The sequence below is a fragment of the Arvicanthis niloticus genome, chromosome 1 (assembly GCF_011762505.2).
Source record: "Arvicanthis niloticus isolate mArvNil1 chromosome 1, mArvNil1.pat.X, whole genome shotgun sequence".
Classification (NCBI taxonomy): domain Eukaryota; kingdom Metazoa; phylum Chordata; class Mammalia; order Rodentia; family Muridae; genus Arvicanthis; species Arvicanthis niloticus.
The window spans coordinates 62,737,141-62,756,965 of NC_047658.1; the positions used below are offsets into that span (position 1 = coordinate 62,737,141).

Genomic DNA, 19,825 nt, shown 5'->3' on the forward strand with positions numbered 1-19,825 from the left:
TAGAAAGGAGCCAGCAGTGTGAACTAAGAAAGTCCAGTGGCCTTGGTGACTGCTCTGCATTACAGCCTGTATTTCAGTCTTGGCTGTGCCACCTGTGTGAGCACTGAACCTTGTGTCTCAGTGTCCTTGCCTGTAAAGCCACAGTGCCTGATTGTTGTTTATTGTGCTAATTAAGTGAATGATTACATGTGCGGTTAGAACAGTATCTGACACATTGCAAGCAGTAATTGATAACAGCTGCTGTTAGCTACTGTTGATTTCTAATATGTAAGATTAAAATCCCAAGGGGGTTTACTGTGCTTATTTATCTTTTAATGTTTTTATGTTGTCGTGTATGTCTTTGAGGAGGAGCTTAGATATCTTTCCCTCCTTCCTAGAATATTAACCACAGTGCAGTCTGAAGACTGACATATAATATTGACTCAGGGTCAGAGGGTGATGATAAGAGATGAGGTGACTATTAGACAAACACACTGATCTTGTTCTGTTCCTCTGTAGTACAGTGTGATACAGCTATTGTGGATTCCCCCACCCACCCACCCATCCCCCTGTGGAACACACATGCATGGCACAGTTTTTAGAGAATTTTTTCTGGTCTGGTCTAACATCTATTTCATATGGTTTGCAAAAGTTCAATGTAATGTTTCATGGCCCAATTTGACTTGTGAATTTGTGAACTCTTTCTAGGGGTTCATGTGGGAAGTGGCTGAGGAGCTGAAAGCTATGCTGGTGTTTGCTGAGCATCGATACTACGGGGAGTCCCTTCCCTTTGGTCAGGACTCCTTCAAGGTACACATTTCTCTTTTAAGGTTAAAGATTTTGGGTGCCCTTTTTGGTAGTTATTTAAGTTTAGAACATTTTATAAGACCGTGTGAGATCCCTTTCATTTGAAGTGCCCGAAAACTTAATAATTTGCAGTTTATCTTTCCTTTATATATATAATTTGTACAAAATGAGAATTATTCTTTCCTTTCTCCTTTTCGTGCCAAGGACCAAACCCAGGCTCTCTGTGTGCAGAGCAAGCATTCCCTCTCAGCTTCGTTCTCAGTCCTACCCCAAGATCTTTAAAGCCATGCAGTCACTTTTAAGAAGAAAATTCAGAATTATTCTATGTATATAAGTTTTGCCTGCATATGGCTGTGTACCATGTGGGAGCCTGGTGAGAAGTCCAGAAGGGAACACGTCATCCCCTGGAACTACAGTTATGCACCGCTGTGAGCCGCAGTGCATGCTGGGAACCAAACCCAGGTCCTTTGCAAGATCAACAATGCTGAGCTTGTCTCCAGCTCCCTCTCAGTGGTTCTCCGTTTGTTTTGTTTGTAGTTCTGGGGAACTGAGCAGGGCCTAACACGTTCAAGGCAAGGGCTCAACCCTTAATTTACATGTACATCCCCTGCTAGTTAAAGTTCAGTTGTCCAGCCTGGCTTCAGCCATGTCAGTCTTACTCCATTGCTGCACAGAATGCAGCTTGGTGTCCCAGGCAGGTTCCGGGAGAGCAGAGCTCTCCTCAAGTGTTACAGCTCTTGTGACAGAAACCAGGATGATTCTTGAGCGCTTTACTTCCCCTAAATAGAGCCCTTGTATACAGTTCCAGGGTGGGTTAGGGTCTGGCAGCAGATAATGCCTATTGGCTTGGTCTGAGAGCTTGGAGATACCTCATCTGCATGTGGGAGAGCCTGAGGGACTGTTCCTTGTGACTGATGGTCAGCAACCTCTCTGTGGGAGGGCTTGTTGGAAGACTGAAGCTAAATGAAAAGAACCAGAGCCTGGGAGCAGAGCTGAACTCCTGTCGTTCGATAAAGGTTCCGGGGTTCGAAACTCATGCTCGACCAAGCACCCAGCTGCTTCTCACAGCCCACCAACCCACACATACCTGCTTCTTTCTCTTCCTGTGTGCACACAATTTGTCAATAGCATGAGATGTTATACATATTATTTGAAAATTGGAAACAATTGCATCTAACATAGTGCCATCTACAATGAAAGAAAAATATGACAGTGAGAGAGGAGATGAGCAGTCAGTATACATGGATGAAGGTAAAGGTTGACGGAGTGGGTGACACAGATAGGAGAAGAGGAACGGTAGGACTTTGTGGCACAGTAATATGCCAACTGACTGAAGGTGACAAGGTAGCAAGACCCAGAATGAAGGTGAAGTCTGACAAAGGTATATAGCTGCGTCTGTCACCTAACGCCTTGTTCATAAGGCCACTTTGATTTAAAACAGTGGTAAACTTACTGTATGTGCTTGGTTGTTTAGAGATAGGGTCTAGCTGTGTAGTGCAGGCTGGTCTTGAACTCATAATCCTCTTGCTCTATCTCCCATTCCAGTGCTGGATTTACATGCATGAGCAAACACACTAGAATGGCGGAAAGCATTTATTACTTCATAATTCCTGTGAGGAAGGAATTAGGAAGAATTAGTTGGGTGATTCTCCTTCAGAGGTCACGCTAGGCTACAGTGTCTGAAGGCTTGAGTCCACTCCCAGCAGGCCATCAGAGGAATTATAAAGTGCTGTGGACACTGTCAGGAGCCTGAAGATCCTCATAGTGTACACTGTCCAAAGCGCCTGCGTGAGGAGCAGGATGATGTAGTAGTTAACTTCTCTCAATACTGCAAACCAAGGCTGAAGCTGAAGTGATGCTAATGACTTGACCTAGGTGGTCATCACGTCTGCCACAGTTTGTTTTTTAGAACCAAGTCACTAAGGGTAGCTCGGGTACCAAGGAGTGAACTAGGTTATATTTATAAGAGAAAGGGGTAAGAAACGTTTATAGACACGTGTAAACACTACTTGTCAGCCTCCTGAGTTCTACAGAGCGAACTGGATCCACACAAGAGCTAAATCATCATGGAAATGGCTGAGTGGTTTCCTTCTACTTGGGCATCATTTTCTTTCATGAATGTATTGTTTCCTCTCTAATATATTCCAATTTTTGCTGCCTGTTATTGGCCACTGAGTTTGTTTTAATTATTGAGTTTGTTGCTGTAGCAAATATATAATCTTTCGGTAAGGTGGGGGGGGGAAGCGTTGAGTTTCTTTTGACTGGAGATCTTTTTCTCATTGTGGGATTTAAATCATCTTTGACTAAGTCTTGGGCAGCTTAAATGTGTCAAGACTTGAAATGACATTATTCTCAGTTGCATATTAAGCTTAGTTTCGTAATCCATCATGTTTATTGTTGAATGTTACTTGGGGGTTGTTTCTATTACTTCTACAACCTCAACAACGCCTTCAGCAAATAGCATCTTGTGAAATGGCATTTGGAAAGGGAACACAAACAAGATACATCCCAGGCTTGGGCAGAGAACATTGTTATCCTGTTGGAGAAACAAGCTTGCAAGCTGTGTTACAGTGTTTGAAATGTTGACTTTTCCAGGATAGGGCCAAGGTGCGTTGCCAGGGTGGTGGAAAGTTAGTTTTTAAGCTCCTTCAAGGAAACCAAGGGATGAGTTCCCTTCCCCATGGCCAACTGCCCTGTTAAAGGAGAAACTCTGGGGTAAAGGGGATGGAGGAGGGGAGGGGCACACATCTATCAGTATTCCTGGTATTCTTCACTTTCTAGCTCCCTGTGGCTCCCTTAGCTCTGGAGCTCAGATAGGGCCCAAGCTTTCCTCAGTTATAGTAACGCACCCCCTGCTAACAGACCTTGTGATTTGCAACTGTTTCAACCACCTCCCCCTACCCCCAAATGCTGCCTATTTTTTTTCTTTTTGTGTTTGTGTTAAAGTACTGAAGAAAAACAGGCTCTGTCCTTGTAGAACTGGTAACCACCAGGCAAGGAGAGTTGTTTTTAGTGTCAGAGACTTGGCAGCAATGCTTTTTCTTTTCTATTCACTTTACATCCGGATCGCTACTCCCCCATCTCCCCTCTAGCAGTTCCTCTCCCTCTCCTTCTCCTCAGAGAGGGTGGAGCCCCCCACCCCCATCCCTCCACCCTGGCACATCAAGTCTCTGAAAGACTAAGTGCAGCCTCTCCCACAAGACAAGCCTGACAAGACAGCCCAGATAGAAGAAAGTATCCCACAGACAAGGCGATAGCTTTAGGGATAGCCCCGGCTTCCATTGTATGGGACCCACATGAAGACCGAGCTGTACATCTGCTACCTATGCCCAGGGAGGCCTAGGTCTAGCCCATGTATGCGCTTTGCTTGGTGGCTCAGTCAAGGGTCGAGGTTAGTTCCTATTCCCTTCAGGGCCCTCAGTCATTCTCCCTCTTCCATAAGAGTAGTACCCAAGCTCCATCCAGTGTTTGGCTATGGGTCTCTGCATTCATGTGAGTCAGCTGCTGGGTGGTGCCATGCTCTATCAGAGTTTCATTAATAGTGTCAGGGATTGGTGCTGGCCCATGGGATGGATTTCTAGTTGGGCTGGCTATTGGTTGGTCATTTCTCCACCCCACATCCTTGCATTTCTTGTAGACAGGATAAATTTTGGGTTTAAAGTTTTGTGGATGGATTGGTGTCCCTGTTGCTCTACTGGGGTTTCTGCTTGTCTACAGGAGGTGGCCTCTTTAAGTTGCATATCCCCAATGTAGCAAGTCACAGCTACTAAGGTCACCCCTATTGATTCTTGGGAGCCTCCCTATCCCAGGTCTATGTTCCGTCCTCGAGATGTGCCCCCAACTTGCCAGCACACCATAGTGACAAATCTTGCTGCAGTTTCTTTTTCCTCAGAAACAAAAATCTTTCAAACCTCATAAGATCACTGCCCTCTACCCATAAGACATGAACTAAGGGCTTAAGAAGCCTACCTTTACAGACTCTGTGTGTCCCCATAACTATGCATCATGCTTATAGTTTTATAAATTTCTCAACAAACCCCACAGCTCTGGCAGAAGAATCAGACTGGCTAAATGTTCAAGTAGGGCATAGCAAGATCTCTCTTTGTCCTTTAAGGGAAGTATCTTAAATGTTTAAATATGTGCTAGATCTTGCTTCCTGTATTGCATTTGAAAATAAGCTCTAAAAGCAATAAAATTAGATCTGGTTGGAAAATATATCATATTCTTTCACAGAGTTAAAGTTACTTTTTCATAGGTTGCTTTGAGGTGGATGATGTGAGCTTTTAGCTCAGTTGTCTGGAAATTTATTTCAAGTAATGAAAACTCTATTCTGAACCTATGCTGTGCCTCAGCTACTACTATGTGTACATTTATACCTGTTTTCTTTGTCTTTATTCTTAACTAAATATACACAAATATAGGATTCCCAACACTTGAATTTCCTGACATCAGAACAGGCTCTGGCTGATTTTGCAGAGTTAATCAGACACTTGAAAAAAACAATCCCAGGAGCTAAAGATCAACCTGTCATCGCCATTGGGGGCTCTTATGGCGGCATGCTTGCAGCCTGGTTCAGGATGAAATATCCTCACGTAGTAGTCGGGTAAGTACATTGATTCTTGACACAGTTCTTAACAGTCAAGAGAAAATTAGGGATTTGTTTTGGGTAACACCTGCTCCATGCTATGTTATATGGACACTTCTCTCTCATTAACAACAGTATTATGAGCTAGGTCTGGTGGCACACACCTCTAACCTCAGTACTTGGAAGGCAGAGACAGGTGGATTTTTGTGTGTTTGATGTGAGCTTGGTCTGCATAGTGAGTTTCAAGACAGCCAGGGTTATGTAGAGAGACCATGTCTCCAACATAACAACAAAAACAATATCAACAACAAAAAAACCCAACAATGTTATGTTTCTAATCATCTTTGATTCATTTCAGTTTCCATACTGAAGCTGAATTTAGTGACTGAGAGATGTTTCAGTTTTAAGAGCACTTACTGCTATTTCAGAGGGCATGAGTTTGGTGCCTAGCACTTGTGTCAGGTGGCTCACAACTACCTATAACTCCAGATCCAGGGGATCTGACCCCTTCTCTAGCCTCCACAGGGATTTACACACACACACACACACACACACACACACTCACACACACAAACTCACACGCACGCACGCATGCACACACAAAACATACATGAGTACACCCACACACACATTTAAAAAAGCAAAACAAACAAAAAAGCATGAATTGATGAGTTGTATTTCTCTTTTTCTCCTCCCATTTCCCTGATCATTTAGAGCTCTTGCAGCTTCTGCCCCTATCTGGCAACTTGATGGTATGGCTCCCTGTGGTGAGTTTATGAAGATTGTAACTAAAGATTTCAGGAAAAGTGGTCCACATTGTTCAGAAAGTATCCACAAATCCTGGAAAGTCATTAACCAACTCTCAAGTACAAGTAAGCTTTCATTAAGAGACAGAATTTGCAGTGTGTTCATTTTTGTTTGTTTGTTTTTTAACCTTTAACTTACTAAAAATCAACACGGGCACTTATTATAATGTTTTAAATAATTGTGTGTATTTGTTGTTTGTATATATGTGTGTATGTACAATGTATTATATGAGTTTGTATTGTTGTTTGTATGTGTTATATATGTGCTTGTTAGTATGGTATGTGATCATTGTTGTATATATGCAGTGGGCATGTGTGTGTGTGTGTGTGTGTGTGTGTGTGTGTGTGTTGGTCACAGGTCAACAGGGTTTCTTTCTTCTACCATCCCCCCTTTTTTTCTTTTTGAGACATAGTCTCTCAGTGGACCTGCAGCTCATCAATACAATAGGCTAGTTTGCCAGTAACCTTCAGGGATCTGCTTATTTATTCTCCCTTCTGACCTGAAGTGGAGTTATAGGTGCACACCACCACTTCTGAGTTTTTATATAGGTTAATAGGAATACAAACTCAGATCTTTATATTTGCATAGCAGGTACTTTACCTACTGAGTGATCTCCGTAGCCTAACACTGCCCATATTAAACACACACACACACACACACACACACACACACACACACACACACACACGATACACAGACATATTTTATATGTATAGGGAATCATATCAATCAAAATGTATGAATGAATAAATTTTTACAGAGTAAGTGCTTAGTACTGATGATATCCAGATCAAGAAAAGACAAAACCACCATCAACAAAAAAAGACAAAAAGACAAAAAATCTCATACTGCTTCTGACTATAGAACCTCTTCACACCTACATGGTGACTCCCTGTTGAACCACAGTATAAGTGTATACATTTGTTTTATTTAGTTGTAGCTTATGCATTCTTTTTTAGTATTCTCATTTATTTCAAAAGTATTTTAAACTGGGAAATAACATTAATTTTGCTAAGTTCTATGGGCTTTTATAGTTGCCCTAAAATATTTTATTGAATGTTGGATGTTTTCTGTAATACCAAATGATGAATAAATGATTGGTTGACCTATAGATTAGCAGTGTCCTTTTATCTGCAGGCAGTGGTCTCCAGTGGCTCACAAACACTCTTCACCTGTGTAGCCCCTTGACTTCCGAGAAAATCCCAACTTTAAAAGGATGGATAGCTGAGACCTGGGTGAACCTGGCCATGGTGAACTACCCTTATGCATGCAACTTTTTACAGCCTTTGCCTGCTTGGCCCATCAAGGTAACAAAAATTTCTTCTTCTCCTTCTCCTTTTCTTCCTCTTCCTTCTCCTCCTCTTCTTCCTCCTCCTTCTTTCTTCTCCTCCTCCTCCTTCTCTTCCTCCTCTTCTTCTTCCTCTTCCTTCTTCTTTATAATATATTTTTCTCTTCTTCCTCTTCCTTCTTCTTTATATTTTTCTCTTCTTCCTCTTCCTTCTTCTTTATAATATATTTTTCTCTTTTTGATATGCATTCTCTTTCAACATCAAAAATATAATCTCAATTACACAGGGACTTCATGAAAATAATGATTATGAGATGGAATCCTGGGTTCTACAGCTTTCTGATCATGTGACCTTTGGTATATTAGCTATGTCTCAGTTTTCTCATTTGAGAAATGAAAATAAATCTCATCAACTACAGTGTTGTGGGAATAAGGAATAAGTCCAATAGTTGGTGCTGATAGAATCACTGCTATATGCCAAATTCTGGATGTACTTTGCATATGTAATATTTGCCATTTTATGATATATGCATCATGCCTAGATCCAGGTAATGAATGTAAAGCATTAACTAAGCTTAATAAATGGCAGCTTTCATCATAGTGCTGAGGTATAGTTAGCCGTGAAAGGCAGTCTAAGTGCTACACTTATCATGGGTGATCTCCATGCTCAACAGAAGCATGCATGTCTACCTTTTGATGTGCTGTGGTGAGAGAGTGGCTCAGATCTACTGCTTACATACACTCTGTGCTCCTAAACAAGGCTCCCTGTCTTCCTCTATACACAAACGAAAATGCATAGCATTCCACTGAGCGCCATGCCAAATGTTAGATTGGAAGACACTTGAGAATCATACATTATGATATTTATGTTCTTTTTCCAGAGTGAAAACATATCACGCTCATTTTCAATCTTTCATAATGCTAAAGGTTTTTGTTTTTTTTTTGTTTTTGTTTTATTTATTTATTTATTTATTTATTTATTTTTTATGCTTTTCAGTCAAAGTTTCTCAGTGTAGCCTGACTGTCATGGAAATAGCTCTCTAGACTAGACATACCTCTCTAGATTAGACATACCTCGAACTCACAGACATTCACCTGCCTCTGCCTCCTGAGTGCTGGGACTACAGGCATGCACCACTACTTCCCACCTATGCTAAAGTTGTTTTCATGGTAAAAGGATTTATTACATATGTTCACTCTTAAATGTTTCTTTTTATGAATGTCTCTCTTAGTTTTAAAAACCAAGTGTGGCAGAGTTCATGGTTAAGGTTTGGGGATATAACTGAAGGGGTTTCTCGAGAGGGTATTGGAAATGAAGCTAGAATTAGCCATGTGAGAGTAGGGTTTCAAGAGTACCAGCTAGCCTCTGGTGTGACTGGCCTCACTTGTGGAGTTAAGTCTCTGATCCTCTTTCCTCCTTGTCTTGAGACAGGATCTGGCCTTGAACTCATCCTGTTATCCAGGCAGGCCTCCCAAGTAGCTGGGATTACGAGGCTGTGTCACTAGGTCTGGTTTACAAGTACTTTTAATTTAGCAGTCTCTTTATTAAAACTTTGTAGTTAATAATTAAAAATTTGAAGCATCCATTTTCTTTCTTTCTTCGTTTTTTTTTTTCTTTATCTGCATTTATTTTATGCTGAATTTATTCCTGTGCCATGAGTTTTTATTTCTTCAGTTTCTTCTGGGATATCTTTTTCTTCTGTGCAACCTCCTCTTCTGGCTTTGGAACAATTGTTCCTTCTCAGTGAAGATCATCTCAATGTAGCAGGGGGAGCTCATGTGTGGGTTAATCTGGCCGTAGGTTCGTAGGAACTCTGTAGGTTCGTAGGCGCATCATAGGTGCCTTGTTTACCTGGATGTGTTCAATGACTAGAGAATCTATGTCTAAACCCTTAAGTTCAGCATTACTCTCTGTGTTTTTAAGTATGTGTAGCGAAACTTCAGCACTCTGTTTTGGCCGCCCTCCCTGTGTCCAGCCCCACTGTTGGGCATACCTACCAACACCACCATTATACCGACAGAATGGCACACATTGTGAAGCATCCATTTTCTACTGGAGTTATTTGCTTTATGTTCCACGAAGAAACAGTTAAATTAAAAAGTCCACCTAATATATGGTATAATTGAACTCTGAGGTTTCTTTGGTACTGTTTAGCTTAGAGAACTTATCTAAAGATAAGAGGGGGAGGGAGCTATTGAGGTGGATCGGTGGCTAAGAATGCATACTGTTACGTCAGACCACTTAAGGTGTAGAAATACACTCTGTCACCAATGACAATAAAACTGAAAATGACAAGACAATTGTAGAATGAGCTGTGATGTTGAAAATCCTTTAGGGTTAAGTGCAGAAATAATGAGTGAAATAACAGAGAAAAAGAGAAAGGAAGAAATGTAGGGAAAGTAAAGTTAAATAGAAGAGTGGAAGATGAAGGAATGAAGAAAAATGTTACAGTGGGAAAAGAAAAGAACCAAGATAAGAAAAACAAGGGGGAAGAGCAGTAGAAAGTTTCCCAATAACAAGAAAGTTAAAAACCAAAATTAACTAAGTACAAGAAGGGAAATAAAATTATAAAAATTAGAATATTTTTTTAAAAATATAAGTAAAATTCAGAATATACTGAAAATTGAGAGTATGGAAAGAAGGAAACACAGGGGCAAAAAAGTAAAGACCCTAAGGAAAAGAAATAGTATTACCCAATACTGAAATAAATTAGATGAATATAAGAAAGGAATAGCAAACTGTAAAAACACAGTAAAGCAATAATTGCAATGAAAAATAAATAGAAGGAAAAGCACAAAGGTAAAAACAACAGAAAAGGAAGGAGAATGAAAAATGCAAAAACAAAAATTAGGGAAAAAAAGATGAAATATTGAATGTTATGTGATGAGATCCTGCCTTTAAAAAAAAGTCACTACAGCAGTGTGTGGTGGGATCTTTGCAATCCTAATTCGGGGAAATGGAGACAGGTGACCCCTGAGTCTCTCGGTGGCCAATCAGTCTATCTTACTTGGTGAGTCCCAGCCAATGAAATGGATAACACCTAAGGAATGACACCAAGGATGCTCTCTGGCCTACCCATACACACACTGACCCACGTGCATGCACAAATACATACAGAAACAAAAATTTCATAAATTTTGCATTCTTATAAAAATATAGACCTTCTCTCAGCGAAGATTTAGTCATTAGAGGCCTTGCTCAGCACTGAGGGAGATGTTCTGAAATTAGATCCTGCAGAACAGTAGTGCAGGGGCTGAGACAAAAATAGGTACACAGTGTGGTGAAGGGCCGAGAAGGCAGTGGTTTAGTTCTCCCAAGCTGGGAAACACACACAGGGGTCAAATATCCCCTCAGAGAAGAGGGGATATTTGAGGTGTTATAAGGGGTGAACTGGTGAGCCATTTGTGGATTTAATGAGTGGGAGAGGGGATATGAGGAAAGAGGGAAGGAGGTTGGCCAGGTAAAGAACGGTTTACTTGGCCACTGGAGCGAAGCGTTGGGGTGGGGGAGGAATCGGAATTCAAGTAGAGAGCACTTTGCATGCCATGCAAATGACTAACTTATTTCCCTACCCTACAGAAAAAGTTAAACGTTTTTCCTTTAAGAAAGAATATTATTCTTCAGAGATAGAACTTTTTAAATGCATTAAGATGTTTATCAGCATTTTATGATAGAAACTGAGATGACCTTTCCTCTCTGTTACTAAACCGATTTTCTGTTCATATCTGACTCTTCCCATGTTTGTCCCTTAGGAGGTGTGCCAATATTTGAAAAATCCTAATGTATCTGACGCAGTGCTGCTGCAGAATATTTTCCGAGCTCTGAATGTATATTATAATTATTCAGGGCAAGCAGAATGCCTGAATATTTCACAAACAACTACAAGCAGTCTAGGCTCTCTGGGCTGGAGCTATCAGGTGAGCATGCATGCTTCCCCTCAGTTCAGTGCGCTCTTTCCTGATACTGTTGTACTGTAATATGTTGCTGGCATTTTCTACCTAACCTGCCTCCAAGTCTGGCCAATGTGAAGTTGCCATGTGACCCCTCCCTCTTTCTTTCTTTCTTTCTTTCTTTCTTTCTTTCTTTCTTTCTTTCTTTCTCTCTCTCTCTCTCTCTCTCTCTCTTTCTCTCTCTTTCTTCCTCCCTCCCTCTCTCCCTCCCTTCCTTCCTTCCTTCCTTCCTTCCTTCCTTCCTTCCTTCCTTCCTTCCTTCCGTCCTTCTTTTTTTCCTTTCTTCTTATATTTAATCATCAGCAAATACATGATGAATGGTTTTCATTGGTCAAAATATCTTATGTTTCAAAGATATAAAAATAAATAATTTATATGACTATTATCATAAAATATAGCCTGTTGAGGGAGATAGAGTAACACTTTAATAGTCCTCGACAAGTCTTGGAAAGGAAGCATTGTATAGACACATGAAGGAAGAGGAGACTTGACTTGACTCTGAGTCTCCATTCCATCACCTGCACAGTAGGACTCTCAGAGTTTTCTTGAGGGTTAAATATGGTCAAAGATGTGAAAGAAGTCTCTGCAAAAGAAAGAAAGGAAGGAAGAAGAGAGAACACACAGAACAAATACTGTGATTTCTCAGCTGTGTCTTTCTAGGAGAAACAAGGGGTTGGGTGGCAGGGAAGTTGGAGGCTGGGTCAGGTAGGAGATTGAAGCTCCATTGCAAGTGCTGGGCCTAGCTGAACGACCTTGACCCTGGCTGAACGACCTTGACCCTAGCTGAATGACCTTGAGCCTGGCTGAATGACCTTTCGTAATTTTAATTTTCTTCCTTTTGCTTCATTTTTCCTTTGTTTCCTTTCCTGCTTTGCTTCTCAGGCCTGCACAGAAATGGTCATGCCCTTTTGTACTAATGGTATTGATGACATGTTTGAACCCTTTCTGTGGGACTTGGAGACGTATTCCAATGACTGTTTTAGCCAGTGGGGAGTGAAACCACGGCCTCATTGGATGACTACCATGTATGGTGGCAAAAACATCAATTCACACTCAAATATCATTTTCAGGTAAGTTTGCTGGTTGAAGGAGACACTTGCAGAATGGGTAAGAAAACAGAACTGGGAAAGTGGTGGGTACTAAAGTAACATTGAATACATTAGTGATGCTATTCCACGTTGCTATTGAGTGCCAGACACAAGGTAGGTGCTCAGTAAACACTGGATGAGGAGCTGACCTTAATACATAATAAATAGCAGCTGCTACAGTCCTACTTTGGTGATTCTTTTCATAGCATGGTGATTTTCTTGGAAGGATTTGTATTTTCTGAAACCCATAGGTTATTTGACCAATGATGATTCTTGGTTATTTATTTATGTAGAGATTTAGAAGGGACCCCATGAAGAACTAACGTCATTTCTCAGGCAAATTAATTATTGCCAGTGATTAAATGAGGCTGGATGTTGGGGATTTTACCCAGGTATGTGCAGTCTCTTAGTAAAACAGTATTTTATTTTATTTTTGGATTTTCCAATGGCTGGCATAGCCTTCACATGTCTGAACTGAGAAATTCAAGTCCAGGTGCATGCTAGGTCTCCCAGCAGCTCCAAACATTGTTGCTAAGCCAGCAGGTGCTTCAGAAGACCTTTTAAATCAGATGCAAGTTTGCTCATTATGTGGCTGCAGGGACTTTTTGTTTTGCAATTAATGGAGGGTTTCCTGTCTGAGTTGACAATCCATCTTCTGTGTGATTTTTGTAAACATTTATCATGTAGAGAGAAATTAAGACTTCTATTTGGCATGAAATAAATACAAACAAATACAAAATTAAGAACAAACAAAAACCTTCATCCACACGTGAGACCTTTAGGTCTGCATAGCAGTGAACTAGGTCAGCAAATTCATGTTTTATATCCTTACTACCTGCATATAATATAAATATTATTACATTATTATAATATACAATATTATATGTTAATAAACAGAATAGTATATTATAGTATAGAATACATTATATTACATAAAATATAAAATTAATATATTATTAATATAATAATATATTAGTGTTAATTATAGCACATTAATTTATTGTATGATATATGTATAACATATGTGATATTATATATTATACATTATTTTATTATATATTATATTTTTATATAGTATCTATATTATATATGTATGTTATATATAATTATATATCATACATATGATATATAATACACATATAATAATATATATATTTAAAAAACAAAAAGAGGTAACAAAGACTCCTGGAGATAGGTTACATCATGCTTTATTAACTTAAAATTTTTTGAATGCTAATGAACAAAAACCAACAGCTTCTAAGAGACATTGGAGTATGGAAAAACACTGCTGAGCTAAATCAGCCTGTTTATATTAAGGATGTCCTAACTTCAAAATGGAGGGAAAAGAATGTGTTATGTTGGGAGAGAGGTTTTTGTCTTTGTTTCAACAGGAGAAGAAAAAATGGATTTTTTCAAAATTAATAAAACCCAGAATTGACCGAAGGAGACCTCCTAAAGATCCTAACTACAGACAGCTTCCCAGTAAATGTTTACCTAGCATTTTCCTTGTTCTTAGTTCTAGTTCTATGTTGCTTGCAGTTTGAGTCTCACGCTGGCTCGTTTTGTCCATGTGTGTCTTCATAGCTGCTCTCTCAAGGTGACCTCCCTCCATTACCTGCTCATCACAACTTCTCCTCCACCCTCTGTCTCATGGCCACTTTTTTCCTAGTAGTCCTCCTTCTACCTCCTTCTCTCTGCGACCCTTGCCTGGGATCAGAATTCCAGCCTTCCTGTCTCCTCTGCCTCGTTCTAGGCTGATCAGCTATTTATTGACAAATCAGAAAGTAATGGAGAAAAAAATGTTTACAAAACACTGAGACAAGTGATGCTTCATAAAAATAACAACACCAAAGTCCAGCCTGTACTCAACTCTTTGCCAGTATGGAAGTCAGCATTTGAATAATACAAAGACAACTCTTACATAGTGTACAAAAGGATCATCCCTTCTAAGACCAATGCCAAGAATGAGTTATTTACTTTGGAGCTGTTGGTGAGGTTTTCTTGAGCCCTTAAACATTATAGGGTGTTGCCATTGCTCTGGGATACCCTTCAGAACATGATAGGAAGATAACACATACTTGAATCATAGAACATGGCAAAATCAAGCTGTATGGACCTGGAAGCTTCATCTCTACTAGCTAGCTTTCATAGTGCTGGTAGGTGTTGAGCAAGATACTGGAGGAAGAAACTAGTCATCACCAATCACCAATCACCAATCATATCCAGCTACGCAACTTTATGAGCTACAATACTGGTCTTACAAGATATGCCCAGTGGTACAACAGTGGCACAAATATCATGGGAGTTACCAGCCACGTTTCTCATTGGATTTAAGATCAGCTTCACAAGGTGAAAATCATACCAGCATCATTATCGGCTAAGAACCTATCGTAGACATACCATAGGCCCTAGTGAAGAATAGATCAATGCATCACTCAACTCTTATCTAAATATTTTCCTTTATTAGAAAGACATTTTGTGTTCTTATATTGGGAAAGATAACACTCATTTTGTTTTTTTGAGACAAGGTTTCATGTAGTCTAGGCTAACATTGAACTCATTATGTAGCTAAGGAAGACCCTCTTTCCTTCACCTCTCCTGTAGTGGGATTGCAGGTGTGTGCAACCAGGCCCAGCAATGACACTTTTAAGGTAGTGTTTTGAAGACGCTCTTTGAATCTCTCCACCATCTTACCTAACCACGATTCCTAGCAGCCACTAAAAAGCCAAAGAGAAAAACACCCATAGTAGTTTTATGTACACATGTATTTTTCAATGACAACCACAACTTGTGTAAGTTTAAGATTATTTTTAATAACTTTTAGTACTTGGGAGATACATAGTACCTCTGAATTTTGCACAATGGAGGTCAGAGAGTACAGGAAAGGAAAGAGAGAGGGGAGAGGAGAGAGAGAGACAGAGAGGGACAGAGAGCGGGGAGAGAGAGGGAGGGAAGCTGATAGCTTTATTAGGACCATTATATTGTCTAAATGAATGTTACATGGGGAGTTTTAACTATGGCTTTAAAGCAAATATGCATGAGTTCTTGGCCACAAATTGACAGAGAGGTAGTCACTGTGGCATAGACCCTTCTGGGTGTGTGAGCCAGTAGGCCAGCAGCTGTCCCATATATAAGTGGTAACCAGTGAGAGTGGTTATGATTAGGCAGACACTTGAATTGGCCACAATAAGGATCTATAATAGTCAGTTGGGGTTTTTGTTGTTGTTGTTGTGGTTGATTTGGTTTGGTTTACTATGGCCAACCCTCATGAACCTAGTCAACAAGGGAGGGGAGAAGAGGTGCTGAGGAAACAGGGAGGTAGACAGTAAGACACATGAGACAAGAGATGGAGACGGATGTTGTGAAGGATGGAAGGGTACAAGGGCGTGTTGAGAACTGAGGAGGAAGAGGGGGCTGAGAATCAACAAAACAAAATTATATTGAAAATAATACTCTGTATGCTAATTTAAATTTTTAAAATAAAATATTAGAAAAAAAAATTTATGTGTGGTCTTGAATTTGTTGTCCTCTTGCATCAGTTTCCCCTTGATGAAATTATAGCTGTGCACTGCCATGCCTAATGAGAATGAATTATTAAGCTTGAAAACAAAAAGATACATGACCCAGCAAAAAATAGGTCAGAAGCCAGACATGTGTCTTTCACCTATAGATCCCAGCTGGAGGACTGCTCCAGGTTTGGGGTGAGCATGGCTACACAGTGAGTTCCAGGCCGGCTTGGGCTAGAATGAGACTCTGCCTCCAAACAAGAAAAAACAAAGTGATAATCTTAATAGAAAAAAAAATTCAAATACTATATCCAAGTGGCCTAATAACTTATGAAAAGATGGGGGTACCAGTTGGGGGTGCGTGTGTGTGGAAATCAAGACCACAGTGAAAACTGACAGCCCAGTGGTAAGGCACTTCTCTAATCACACCACCCAATCCACAATGGCAATAGATCTGAATCCCATGTTGCCAATGGGAGTTTAATACTTTAAACTAGTAAAGCAACTTTGGAAAACCGTTTGGCAGTTCATGAAAAAATTAAATGATATCACATGTGTCAGAAATTCTATTCCTGGGTATACTCAGGGGAAATGAAGATGTACGAATACATGAGACCTTGAAAGTGACAATGTTTAAATAAGTAATGCTCGTGAGATCCACAAGGTGGAAACTATAAAAGTACATTAATTTTTCTCATTTCCCTCCCTTGCAGCAATGGTGACTTAGACCCGTGGTCAGGAGGTGGAGTAACCAAAGACATCTCAGACACCCTGGTGGCTATCAACATCCCTGAGGGGGCCCATCATTTAGATCTTCGAGCCCACACTGCCTTTGACCCTTCCTCTGTGCTGTTATCTCGATTATTGGAAGTTAAACACATGAAGAAATGGATTGCAGATTTCTATAGCAATGCCAACTGAGCAACTTTTAAAAAAATATTTTTTTGTTTTCTTTTATGTTCCCTCCAACCACATACCCATTCACTTTTTTTATTTTTTTATATGTAACTACTTTCTCTCATTTGTCATTATATTTGTTGGGCCAAGATTGAGACTCAAGAAAGTGATGGGTGGGCACAGCCATCCCACTCAGGTGACAGCTCCCAGCCTCATGGCTTTGTGTCATCATGGCAGCTCGAAGGCCATCAGAACTGGCAAGGTTCCTCACTGCCTTTCAGCAGAGGGAGAGCCCTTCTCTCAGCAGTGGGGAGGTCTCCTTGGTTCTGAGGCTGAAGTCTCTCTGGCCCATTGTGAGTCCCCATTCCTGCCACAAAAGGGAAAGCAGAAGCTGGATTCAAAATGCTGCAGCTGCAGCTGGTAGAATGTGGGATGCCAGTCCAGGAAACTGGGCTGCTTCCTGTGAGCTCAGTGAGTGACTGACTGAACTGGGCTGCAGTGAAGACCAAGTCAGAGACCTACCTGTGTGCTGCTCCAGTCTCCCTCCAGCTGTTGGGAGGTCAGTGTGCCTGGGCTGGCTGCTTTTGGAAAGTCCTTTCTTTATCTCTTTCCCACTTGGCAGCTCTCCTCAGTTCTGGGATATTTGCCATCGCGGTACTGCCAGGAAGGAATCTGGCCTTCTCCTGCTCCATTTCTCTTTGTTTCCAAGGTCAGTTTTGTGGTGATCTGGCTAAATTCTGCCAATTTAGGAAAAGTGCTGTTTTTTACTTTAAAAGTGAACAAATTCTGTTAATAAAAAAAATCTTTAGAAATTCACAGATCCTCTATTGAAAAAGTAGAATGTACTTGTGCTTATTTTGTAAAGAAATTTTATGTTCCAGTCATTGTTACCAGTATCATTAAAGCCTTGAGCGTCAGGTGCAAGCAGCAGGTGCGTGGGGACTTTCCTGTGTGGCTTCCAGAAGACAAGCAGAGTCATTCATGCAGGCAGCACATTTGACATTAATAAATGACGGAGCCTTCCCATTTCCAAGGGCTTAAAACTTTTAAGCAGTTCTTACACTGACCTTTCTTCAAAAGGACTTTTCTAGCATAGGAAATAAGATTGAATCCAAACTTCTGAGGGACACAAACTAACAGTTTCTTCACTACAGAAAGACCTTTTCCTCTCAGTTCATTAATTTCTTAGTCATGTTCTTACCGTGGTTTGGGAGCATGTCTTGCTTTTTAGAAACTAGAAACTATCCCAAGATCCCTGACAAGGTTTTATTTCATTACTGCTTTCTTGTTTTCGACATTATAATATAATTACAACATTTCTATTTTTTTTCTTTCCTCCCTTTAAATGGTCCCAGATACCCCTCCTTGCTTTCTTTAAATACATGGCCTCTTTTTAAAATTAATTGTCATTGCATATATATATGTGTATGTGCATATGTTTTTCTAAATGCAGCCTGTATCATCTATATAATGTTACTTTGTTGAGCCTCTTAGGAGAAGATGGAGAGATCTTTCCCAAAGGAATTCACATTGAGTGCTTGTGAATGTCTTCATCGAGGTTATAAAGGTGGTGTAACCAGCCAACCCAGCAATATTTGTGATTTTTAGACAAATGATAGAATTGATATGAACATGAAATGAGAATCACCGGATGATCTTGAGATGAATTTATAGAAATTATTGAGTTGAAAAGAGAGAGAGAGAGAGAGAGAGAGAGAGAGAGAGAGAGAGAGAGAGAGAGAGAGATGCAACTGGCCATTCCAGGAAATGGAATAAAATGAAATAAAATGAAATGGGAATAAAACACTTTGCTCAAGCTCTGGGGGCCAGTCACAGCCTGTTTCTTAGTCAGTAGTTCTGGGTGTGTGTCTTAGCTGAAGCCAAACAAGAAATCAGGCTTGCCTAGGAGGTAGAATTTGGAGATCTCTTTCCTCGTCTATTTCTTAGTTTCCATTGGCTACTCTAAGTGGAGCCTGGAAAAGATGCTGCTGGTTCCTGTTTCTATCAAGTTGACCATGTGAAGGGCAAAACAGGAAAGAGAGGAGGCAATCAGAACAGATTTGGGATTAGCTAGGACTTTGGAATGGATTCTGTGGTTGACCAGGAGAGATGAGAACATTACTGAACTGGCCACATTTCTGGACAGTGAAATCCAGTTGCCATACCATACCAAAGACAAGTGTTTTGCATTGCTTGACTTATTTTGGAGAGGTCTTGGTCTCAAAATAGTTCAGCCAGTTCCTAGGAAGGTCAGGGCAGAGGGATTTGTTGTTGTTTGTTTGTTTGGTTGGTTGTTGTTTTGTTTTTGATATGAACTGATCAAACTCCAGGGCATGGATTCTGTTTTTTTCACCCTTGGTAGTCACTGTCCACTGGAGACTCTTCATGGAGATCATATGATAGCTATGCCAAGAGCTGGAAACTGAAGCTTTTTTGTTTTCCAGATGTGGCTTTTCTCAGAGGGCCCTGACAGGGGCCTTCACATTTCCTCAGAAGCCTGAGAAATTGGTTTGCTCCCCTCTGCTCCCACCCTTCCCTGCTGGTTACTGCCATTATTAATAACACAGAGTAGGCTTCACATCAGCATGGCGGCTGTGTGGGTAATTAAGAAGTGGTTTAGGACTAACCAGTAAATTACTCCTTAGGCTGGGAATTCAGCAGGTTACCAGTGTTACTCAGGCCTGCTCACTTTATTGCTCTCCCCTCCTGTTGCCTGTCACATTGATATTCATTTGTCTGCTTTGCATTCAGGTCATTGCTTTCATAACGACTACTACTACTAATGCTGCTAGTTCTCCTCCTCCTCTTCTTCCTCCTCTTCTTCCTCCTCTTCCATCTCCTCCTCTTCCTCTTCCCTCCTCTTCCTCCTTTTTGTTTACTTCTTCCTCCTCTTCCCCTTCCTCCTCCTCATTTTCCT

General features: G+C 40.5%; 1 protein-coding gene across 1 annotated transcript in view; it reads left to right on the forward strand.

Annotated features, from left to right (window-relative positions):
* Positions 1–17,724, forward strand: part of Prcp (prolylcarboxypeptidase) — a 44,689-nt gene extending 26,965 nt beyond the window's left edge. Inside the window, exons 3-9 of the mRNA XM_034489281.2 lie at positions 688–789; positions 5,208–5,389; positions 6,086–6,243; positions 7,316–7,485; positions 11,220–11,384; positions 12,300–12,487; positions 16,725–17,724. Of these exons, the coding sequence (XP_034345172.1) occupies positions 688–789; positions 5,208–5,389; positions 6,086–6,243; positions 7,316–7,485; positions 11,220–11,384; positions 12,300–12,487; positions 16,725–16,932 (1,173 nt within the window). The 3' untranslated portion in view covers positions 16,933–17,724. The remainder of the gene's footprint in view (positions 1–687; positions 790–5,207; positions 5,390–6,085; positions 6,244–7,315; positions 7,486–11,219; positions 11,385–12,299; positions 12,488–16,724) is intronic.
* Positions 17,725–19,825: the final 2,101 nt, after the last annotated feature.